Raw genomic sequence first — 10,994 nt, forward strand, 5'->3', positions numbered from 1 at the left:
TAGGGAGGGGCAGAGCCTGTATTTGAACCCAAATCATCTGAGTCTAGAACTGCATTATTCTGTAAGATATTAGATACTTTAATAAATAAATAAGTTCCCCTCATTGAAGCAAATGGAGTGGCACACATGGGATGTTATGAAAATTTCCAGTTTAGACAATGCCAAAATACTGGCTACTAAGGAAGGATGTTTCTTAATTCTTTAGAACTTGACCTACATAATACTGAGCAGAGTTGTCTGCTGATTTCTTGTCTAAACCTTTACATTTAAATGGACTCAGACCTATCTGCTTAGTCAGAAAAGTGACAAAATGGTGTCTGAGCTTGGGCTGCTGTAACAAGCTACCACAGACCAGGTGTCTCAGACCACAAACATTTATTTCTCACAGTCCTGGAGGCTGGAAGTCCAATATCAAGGTGCAGCAGATTCAGTATCTGATGAGAGTCCCCTTTCTGTTTTCAGATGATCTCCTGTTGGTTCCTCATGTGGTGGAGTGGGCTGTCCTCTCTCTCCTGTCTCTTCTTATAAGGGCACTAATCCCATTCATGGGGGCTCCACCCTCATGGCCTAATCACCCCCATCTCCAAATTCTGTTGCATTGAGCTTTAAGGATTCAACATCTGGACTTGAGGGGGGGAGCATAAATATTTAGTCTATAACAGTTGAAAAATTATTTTTCTGTGAAATAATTTAGAGGTGGCTTTAGTGGCCCTTTTTCTCCACCTCAGATGTCTTTGTGTGTCATTCCTTTCAGTTTCTTCATGCTGTTGTCAGGAAAATATTCATATTATTTAATAACCAGCAAACCGGATAAGAGTTTTCTTTTATTGTTGTTTTGGGGTTTTTTTTTGTATTTTTTTGTTTGTAGTTTTTTTTTTGGTTTTGTTTTTTGTTTTTTGGTTTTTGGTTTTTTTTGCAGAAGACAAACTTGAGCTTCTGGGAGTTCCACATTAATATAAAACAAAACCTAAAGGAAGATTTTAAGTGCCTAAATCCCACCTAAGTGGACTTTTTTTTAACAGTTTAGTGTGCATTCTTTGGAGGAAGGCTTTAAAGCTACAGAGCTAAATTGCCACAGTAAAATGAGCATCGTTTGTTGCTTTTTAGAAAGCTTTCAGAAGCATTTCGGAGCAGGGGAATGCACTTCATGGGTTGTTTTTCATATTTGCATGTACTACAGAAGTTCAAGTTACAAGTGTATGATTATAAGCTTATCATACACTTGTAAGCTTCTCCCACATTAAATTAACAGAGGCCCCCTCTTATTCAGCTTGCTTTGGCAGAGTAATTTATGAACTCTGAATTCTGTAATTTTTTTATAGAAAACTACTACTACTAACAATATTAACATCTATTTAATGCCACTTTTGGTCGCACATTTTACATATATTCTCAAATCCTCATATTATCCCATAATACTATCTGCAATTTAGACATGAATAAAATGAAATTCAGAAAGGTGAGTCCTTTGTCCAGAGTAATACAACTAGTTAATGTTGTTAAAACTAAAGTGCTTTTCATCCACTTGAATTGTCCATGGGGCTTTGCAAATAATTATTTTCAAATCATTAGACTTTCCTGTCTGTAGACTTTCAGTAATTTTTCAGACTGTAATACTTCCTAACATTTTCCACCATCTTATCTATCTGAAGCAACTTCTAAGATGAAAGATATATGTGAATATTGACTTAAAACAACAACCATTAATTTAGCTCACAATTTTGTGGGTCACCAGTTTGGGCTGGATCAGCGGAATGAGTCTCCTGGTGTCAGCTGGGTTCATTCGTGCATCAGCCGTTACTGCCAGTTCGGCTGGTGGTGGGCCGATTTGGGACGGAGAGCTGGCTGACTTAGGAAGACCTCTTCTGAGCTCCTTCCTCTATGCTCTATGTGGTCTCTCATCTTCTAGCAGGGAGTCAAGGCTTGTCCAGGGGGACAAGAATCCAAGCAGAAGCAGACAGGGTTCTTGAGGCTGCAACTCAGAACTGCCACACCAGGAAGTCCACCTCATTCTCCTGGCTAATGCAAGTCATAGGCTGGCCCAGATTCAAGGAATTTGACTCTGTCTCTTGACAGTAAGAGTCACAAGGTCACATTTCAAAGGGGGATGGAGACGGGGGAGTGGGGGAATAAATGTGACCCTTTTTGCAGTCTACCAACCATTTGCTAGATGCTCAACCTCTGAGCCACACCAGCTGGGCAGTATTATATTTATTTTTAATCCTAACAACCCTATGAAATAGGTATCACTGTCCCAGTTAAAAGATGAACAGACTGAGAGGGTAGGTGACTTGTCCCAGGATTTGCAACTTAAGAACCCAAATCCTTAACCCAATGCCATGTTGCAGGAAACCCTAAGTGAAGTGTATGTATAACATATCAATGCACACACATGATAATATGGCTGGATTTATTTGCTGTTCCAACAACAAATTAAGCAACACACCATTACATGTAACTCCTTGACCCCCCCGAATCCACAGCAAGATAACATCTCCTTGAACTACCTGGATTGTCTCCATTGCCAGTACCTGTTCTGAGAACTTTCCCCCATCCAGCACCATTCTCTCCATGACTTCTTCCAAAGGTGTTTATCCACCAGACAAGAATGCAGGGACCTTATGTACCAATGCATTTCTGAAGAATACATGCATAAACAAATGGTAGATCAAGTTTTGCATTAATTTACTAACACGGCTGGGAAATTAAGGAAATCTTGGTAAAGTTAAAAATCCTTTCCACCTTTATATTATAGCAAAACTTTTAGAGATGTTCATAAATTAGTTTTGCTTTAAGTCAAGCCTACCTTAGGAATAAAATTATATATTTAATTAAGTCACTCACTTAAAAAAATAAGCAAAAGGAAACATGACTGTGAGCATGGTAATAAAGCCTGAACAACATCTATCCATTTTAGTCTCAAATGCCATTTTATTTCTCTAAGTTTCTCAAGAGTAAGACTAGCATATAATACCAAGTATCATTTTAGAGTTGGATATTATTTGTTGTACTGATTTCCTCTAATTTTGGGGGGCTGAGCAACTAAGGAAATCTGATTTCAGATAAGTCACTGGCTTTGGGAAAATTACGAGAAGGAAAGAATGTTTATAGAGCAATACTTATTTTCAAAGCGTTGCAAAATCAATTTCAGTGATTGAATGAAGCAGATGGGAAATAGGCTAAATATCGGTAAGGCTGAACATCAGAGCTCCTGGACACTGTCATCCTCAAGAATGCTGGTGAAAAGAGATTTGAAATCAGCTGACAGTCACAACTAAGTCCCAGCCAGCATGGCTCAGTGACTGAGCGTTGACCTATGAATCAGGAGGTCATGGTTCAATTCCTAGCCATGGCAAATGCAAGGGTTGCAGGTTCAATCCCCGGTGTGGAGTATACAGGAGGCAGCCAATCAATGATTCTCTCTCATCACTGATGTTTCTATCTCTCTCTCTTCCTCTCCCTTTCTCTCTGAAATAATACATACATATATATGTATATATGTATATATGTATATATATTAGAGGCCTGGTGCATGAAATTCATGCACTGTGGTGATGGTGGGGGATCCCTCAGCCCGGCCTCCACCCTTTCGCAGTCCGGGAGCCCTCGGGGGCAGTTCGCTCCCTGGGGAGCAGGCCTAAGCCAACAGGCAGACATCCCCCGTGGGGTCATTAGCATTGCCATGGAGGCAGTAGAGGCTCCTGCCACTGCTGCTGGGCTCCCTATCCGTGAAGCTTCTGGCTGAGTGGCGGTTCCCCTGTGGGAGCACACTGACCACCAGGGGGGCAGCTCCTGCATTGAAAGTCTTCCTCCTGGTGGTCAGTGCATGTCATAGTGACTGGTCATTCGCCGTTGGGTCTATTTTCATATTAGCCTTTTATTATATAGGATTTTAAAAAACACAAAAACAAACAATTATGTAGCCAATTCTCATGTGTAATGATGATTTCTAAGACCTTCCCAAATGTGCCATATCAAATGATGAATAGTTATATTTAGCATATAAATGAGAAGAAATATGGCTCCTGAAATAGTCAATAATATTGTAATAACTTTGTATGGTGACACATGCTTACTAGACTTATCATGGTAGTAATTTCATAAAGTATATAAATGTCAAATCACTCTATTGTATATCCAAAACTAACATAATATTGTATGTTAACTATACTTTAATGAATAATAATTTAAAAAAAGAGATGTGGCAATTGAACTTGGGTATTTGAGGACCAATGTAGGGAAGGGACAGTAGACTATCTCAGATAGCAGAACAAAGATGAATGGGTGAAAATTCTGTGGAGACATGAATGTGCAGAAGAAAAAAATTTGGGATGGTTTGTGCTGCCCGGTGGTGGGCAGAGCTGTCTTTTGAGGTGAGCATGTTCATTCGATTGAGGATAGAGATGTCCTTGTTGTGGATACGCCTGTCCAAAGACTGCTATATGTTGCATGGGACATTGGAAGTTCTTCCAGTTCCCAGACTCAATCACTCCTTGATTTCCAAATCAATTCTCTGGGAAAGCTGGTGAAAATGATGCCAGCGACACATGGGGTACAGTGTATCAGCTGCACTGAGTCCAACTAGTAACTGCCAATCCTTCTTGTTCAGGAGCACAGCACCATGCAGAAGCTACACTGCACGCAAGTTGACAAAATTGTGGCACAGTATGACAAAGAGAAGTCAACCCATGAGAAAATCCTAGAGAAGGCAATGAAGAAGAAGGGGTAATGATGTTTATTTCCTTCTAGAAGCCTTTGCCTTTTTATATGTTGTCTTTTCCATAGTTTAGCTGCCTATTTAGGCCAAGGAGGAACTTTGTCCTAGCTCTTTTTCCATCATTAAAAATTATCCCTGGCTCGACCGATGTTGCTCAGTGGTTGAGCGTCAACCCATGAACCAGGAAGTCATGGTTTGATTCCCTTTCAGGCCACATGCCCAGGTTGTGGGCTCAATCCCCAGGAGGGGGCATGCAAGAGGCAGATGATCAATGATTCTTATCATTGATGTTTCTATCTCTCCTGCTTCCTCTGATATCAATAAAAATATATTTTAAAGAAAATTATTCCTGGAAAAGAAGAACCCGTACAGCTGAAAGGAATAATTAAAGTAGGAAAGAGGAGCTTTGTTCGAGTTCTACAGCTGTTGGTTAAAGACAGAATAACTGTGTCTCTCATGTGTTTTCCACTCAAGTATCTTGGAGGTGAATGGGGGGCGGGGGAGGGGGAAGGAAGGACAAGATAAAGCTGAGAAGATTTGAAACTACAGAAATAATTTTGCATAGCCAGAAAATAAAGAATAAGGTTGATGCACTCAAAAGTGCAGTTTTTGATTTTTAAGATTTCAAGAATGTTTACCTTGTGTCACAGAGAAAACTTGAATGAAACCGATTATTGCATTTACTATGAAAGATTTTGACTCCAGGATTAAGTCAGGGGAATGTTTATCTAATGCTGCAAGCTTACTGAATAACAGACAAGAAGAGAAACATACTCAGTGCCAGCCTTTAAGAAATAATAGATTTGATGAGATACCTAGCATTTTAGAATAATGCTTCTCCCAGAGACACACTCAGTGAATAATATAATGCCACTTTCTGACTTAGGCTGCAGAGCATCTATGCTGAAGACAGAAAGTCAGAACATGTTCTGGTTTTGTCAATGATATGGATATTTCAAAGGGAAAAATAATCACTAAAATAAACAGTAATGGTTGCTGGGCAATTTCCTGGTATATATTTTCTGATCACAATAGAATAAGAAGCACAAATCACCGTAATATGCCAAGAAATGTTATTTTCTCCCTTACTGGCATGTGTCAAAGACAGAAATCTGGCTTTACAACCAGAATGACAGAATTAACAATTCGCTTCAAAAGCTGAGGGCCTATTTCCCAGTTTTTATCCCAAATAATATTTTATTGAATAAATGAAAAATAGCTCAAAGAAAAACAGGAACCAAAATGGAAACTCTGACCACAGACCCTTAACAATGACATAATTGTTAGGTCTGAAGTGTCTCTTTGTGTAGTGGTTGAATTGAGTAATCATGATATGGAATTGTGTAAGGTATGCATCTATTACGAGAAAAATTGATGTTGCCCAATGAGCCATGGCAGCCCATATCTGATGAACAAACTGGCTTCATCAGCAAGCTTTGTAGCAAAGGCCCACGGGAATGGGAAAATATCTAACGTCTGGCACGCATTTGCGATTTTCCATTTTCAGGGGAAGTAATTGTCTTGAAATGAAAAAAGAAACAGAAATTAAAATTCAGACATTGACATCAGATCACAAATCTAAGGTAAGAAAATGCCTATTTTTACAGCAGCAACTTGCAGAAGACACTTTATGATTTTTTTTCAAGGTATATAGCATAAATCAGAAATAACATTATCCTGGGACTAGAAAGGGTCTAGGCTTACTGGGTAAGAGAAAAGCCATTTCATGGAACATCTTTTCCGTCACCTGTAGAAATATGCTAACAAGGTTTGTTTTCTGGCTCAGGCATCAAGCTAAACAATAAATGAATACACTAAAAGGAAATACTGTATAAAATACAGAATATGCTTCCCTATGGAAGTAACAATAAACATATGACAGAAAACCATTTCACTAAGGGATTGAGTAACTCTGATACTCCATCCTAACTTTGCTGTGGAAGTTTGTGATAAGAAAAAATCAATAGTTTATATTCCAAGAGATAGGCTTAATTACCCATATTTCCTCAAAGACACAAGAAAATATGAGCTTGGGAGACCTTAATTAAATTTGTGGCGATTTGGAGAAGTGAATGCTAAGTTCCAGTCAAGAACATAAATAATTAATCCAGTGATAATCTACACTAATAAAAGAGAAAAATGGTAATTGGCGTACGACGCTAACCTTTTCATTGGCTAATCAGGGCTATATGCAAATTAACTGCCAACTTAGATGGCAGTTAACTGACAACAAAGATGGCAGTTAATTTGCATATGTAGGCACAATGCAGGGAGGCGAAAGGGAAAGCAGGAAGAAGCCCCCTGCCACTGACAGTGATCAGAAACCCAGGGGGGAGCTATGAGACATGATCAGAGAATCAGGCGCCTTTGCCACCCTGGCCAGTGATAGCAGGAAGTACGGGTGGAGCCAGCGATGGGAGCTGGGCACAGTCGAAGCTGGCAGTCCGGGGAGCTAGGGGTCCCTTGCCTGGGCCTAAAGTGGAGGCCACGATCATGGGGCCGCTGCAGCTGCAGGTCCCCGCTGCCCGGGCAGGACACCTCGGCCAGAGGCATTAGGCCTGGGCAGGGGCAGAGCAGGAGATCGCAGGGAGCTGGGGGTCCCCTGCCCAGGCCTAATGCCTCAGCCAGAGGTTTTAGGCCTGGGCAGGGTCAGAGCGGGAGATCTCGGGGAGCTGGGAGTTCCCTGCCCAGGCCTAATGCCTTGGCCAGAGGTGTTAGGCCTGGGCAGGGGCAGAGCCTGCAACCGAGGGGAGCTGGGGGTCCCCTGCCAAGGCCTGACACCTCTGCCCAGGCATGACACCTCTGCCGGAAGCCTCAGGCCTGGTCAAGGGACCAGAGCCAGTGATCGGAGGGAGAAGGGGGTCCCCTGTCTAAGCCTGACACCTCTGGCGGAGGTGTCAGGCCTGGGCAAGGGGCCGATCAGGTGATCAGAGGGTGATGGGGATCTACGCCTCTGGCCGAGGCATCAGGCCTGAGCAAGGGGCAGAGCCAGCAATCGGAGGGGTCTGGGGGTCCCCTGCCCAGGCCTGATGCCTGGGCCAGAGGCATCAGGCCTGGGATGGGGGCAGAACCAGTGATGGGGGGAAATGAAGGTTCCCTGCCCAGGCCTGACACCTCTGTCAGAGGCGTCAGGCCTGGGCAAGGGGCTGATTCCTGCGATTGGAGGGTAATGGGGGCCAACGCCTGAGGGCTCCCAGTATGTGAGAGGGGGCAGGCTGGGCTGAGGGACACCCCCCCCCACACACACACACACACACACACACCAAGTGCATGAATTTCGTGCACCGGGCCCCTAGTGGTTAATAAAAACAGAAACAAACAAACAAAAAACCTTCTTAAGGAAAGCTTCCAACAATAGCACTTGGTCAAACCAACCAGCCTCCATGTCTGCATGCAGTTCTGTCATCCAGCCCAGTGACCCTGATGCACACACAGCCAGCCACACGGGTGGAGCTGAAGTTCTCTCTGCTGCTGTGTGTTCTGTGTCTGTTCTGCCTTGAACTCTATAGAAGCAGTAAACTGTGTGTCTTTGAGAGTTGTTCCCCATTCTCTCTTATTCTCCTTAACTGGAGTGTCTGAGAATTAATGCCTGTACCACATGCCAGGATTTTTAGATGCTTTGCATAAATAGGAATGTAGAAACTTTGGCCACTACCAGTTAGCTTTTGCTGCCATACTCAACTGGATGGTTTTTCTACTGATTTTGGCTCATGTGTCTACAGCGAGCTGGTTTGGTGGCCTTCCTCAGAGACCTGCTGGTGAGCTGACAGCTGCTTGCTTTTTCCTACATGACCTCTCACCTTCGAGCAGGGAACACAGGTTCAGTCACAGGGCAGCCTTGGGGTTCCAGATAGAGCACTTTTCAAGCCTCTGCTTGCATCACATTTGCTACTGGCTCAGGACTAAAGCACGTGACAAGGTCAGCCAGATTCAAGGAGGTGGGGAAATGGACTCTGGCTCTTGATGAGGGGAGCTGTAAAACACATTACAAAGAGCATTGATGCAGGGTTGACACAGTAAGTCATGATCCAGGAATAAGAGAACCCGCCCCCTCATTTCAGACCTGTGGCCTGGTGGCATGAACCTGGAAAAGCACGAGGTGATGAAGCGGATTCTGACAGGCCTGGTAAAGCAGCATAGGCAAAGTTAGGCAGTGAAATAATGGGTCATCGTTAAGTAGTTAGAGCCAAAGTGATTGATTTTTTTAAAAATAAGCAATGACGTCCTAATTCCCATTGATTGGTACCTATTTTTTGCAGGTCATAGGTGTCCACTGACTCACCAAGTAAACTGGTGGGAGGGATCTAAAATGCATGAACCCTATTGTGCTTGCTTTCATACCTGAAATCTGAGAATTGCAGGTGACTCCCTCCCCTCTGTCCTACATAGGTCAAAGAGATTGTGGCACAGCACACGAAGGAGTGGTCAGAAATGATCAACACCCACAGCGCCGAGGAGCAGGAAATCCGGGACCTGCACCTCAGCCAGCAGTGTGAGCTGCTGAGGAAGCTCCTGATCAATGCCCACGAACAGCAAACCCAGCAGCTGAAGCTGTCCCACGACAGGTAGGAGAGCTAGCCATCTCCAACGTGAGCTCCTGGTGTTGAAAGAACACGAATTTTGCACGTGTGGGTTGAGGTAGTAGGCAAAATCAACCTGACTTGTACTATGGAGCTTTCATGTTTATCATATCATAGGACTGATGTGAGCTAGATGAGCTCTAAGAAATGGCCTCTGCCATCAAAAGGCTTACAGGGGTTATGATATGAGCACACACATGAGAATCTAAGTCAAATGACAAGTAGTGTGCTATCCATAGTAAACAGTGTGACAGGACAAAGAGCATCCAGCCCAGAAGAGCACTGGCGCCTCCAAAGTGGCCTTTGGAAGTGACATGGAGTCTCTGAGGAAGAGAAGAAAGAGAAGGAGGTAAAGACCAACCAGCGAAGCCCCTAGAGAGGCTAGGACTGATCTCTCCATGGCTGACGGTGAAGAGTCCCTCCTGTTGCATTATTAGGACTTCTGTGAGTTTTAGAAAGATAGTCCTAATCACGAAACAGCAATTAAGGATCAGTTTATTTTGGTCTCTCCATGCTTCAGCAAATTGAATATTACATGTAAACTACCTGCAAATGATAAGCTAGACCCCTTCCCCCCAACACACACACACACATACACACACCAAGAACATTTATGCCAGTTACTTCTTGTGATCACAGCTCTGTTGCAGTGTACTTGCTTCTCTCTCAGTGCCCACCCCATGACACAGTTAGGGCCTGTTGATACACATGGAAGAGGAGGAAAGAGAAGCATTATACAAACAAGAAACTTAAAAAATGCTAAGTGTATAAGTTATATGAAATTCCCCACCTTATTTTGGAGGGGTAGATACGTCCATAAGAACATGAAGTATTTTTGCCATAGTTTCCAATCTTCATTTGAGGCAACCAAATAAGGGCCTGTGGGTTAATGTTCTGTACCCTAACCATTTTACAATACAGGTGATCTTTGAACAACATGGTTTGAACTGTATGGGTCACTTATACCTGTTTTTTTCAATAAATACATACAGTACTGTAAATGTATTTTCATTTACTTCTGACTTTCATAATAACATTTTCTTTTCTCTAGCTTACTTGATTGTAAGAATACAGTATAAAATACAATTAGCATGCAAAATATATGTTAACCGACTGTTTATATTATGAGTAAGGCTTTCAGTCTATTGGTAGTTAAATTTCGGGGAGTCAAAGTTATATGTGGATAGCACAGGGGTCGGCACCCTTAATTCCATGTTGTTCAGGGATCAACTGTACTCTATCTCTTTGTATAGGATTAGAAGGTGTCTTTTCTTTTTTCCCTTGTAAATCCTCTCAATTCCGAATACAGAAAGGTCTATTCATTGGTCTGCCTTGGGCCATTGCAGCAATACCAGGTTTTAGGTGTGTACCCTATTCAAAGACACTTCTGGAATATGGCACTCTTTTCTAATCTTCCTTGTCCTATATAATAAAAGAGAAAAATGATAATTGGCGTACCACGATACCCTTTTCATTGGCTAATCAGGGCTATATGCAAATTAACTGCCAACTCAGATGGCAGTTAACTGACAACAAAATGGCGGTTAATTTGCATATGTAGGCCCAATGCAGGGAGGCAAAAGGGAAAGCAGGAAGAAGCCCCCTGCCACTGATAGTGATCGGAAACCCAGGGGGGAGCTAAGAGCCCCCAGGGCCGCCTTTGCCCTGCCCCCCAGCCATGATCGGAGAATCAGGTG

General features: G+C 42.8%; 1 protein-coding gene across 6 annotated transcripts in view; it reads left to right on the top strand.

Annotated features, from left to right (window-relative positions):
• Window positions 1–10,994, top strand: part of PLCB4 (phospholipase C beta 4) — a 356,763-nt gene that overhangs the window by 332,294 nt on the left and 13,475 nt on the right. For all 6 annotated transcript variants that reach the window (XM_015560271.1, XM_015560270.1, XM_015560269.1 and 3 more), the window contains 3 exons: window positions 4,610–4,725; window positions 6,225–6,300; window positions 9,107–9,282. In XM_015560271.1, the coding sequence (XP_015415757.1) occupies window positions 4,610–4,725; window positions 6,225–6,300; window positions 9,107–9,282 (368 nt within the window). The remainder of the gene's footprint in view (window positions 1–4,609; window positions 4,726–6,224; window positions 6,301–9,106; window positions 9,283–10,994) is intronic.

This window comes from Myotis davidii, unplaced genomic scaffold (assembly GCF_000327345.1).
Source record: "Myotis davidii unplaced genomic scaffold, ASM32734v1 scaffold32, whole genome shotgun sequence".
Classification (NCBI taxonomy): Eukaryota; Metazoa; Chordata; class Mammalia; order Chiroptera; family Vespertilionidae; genus Myotis; species Myotis davidii.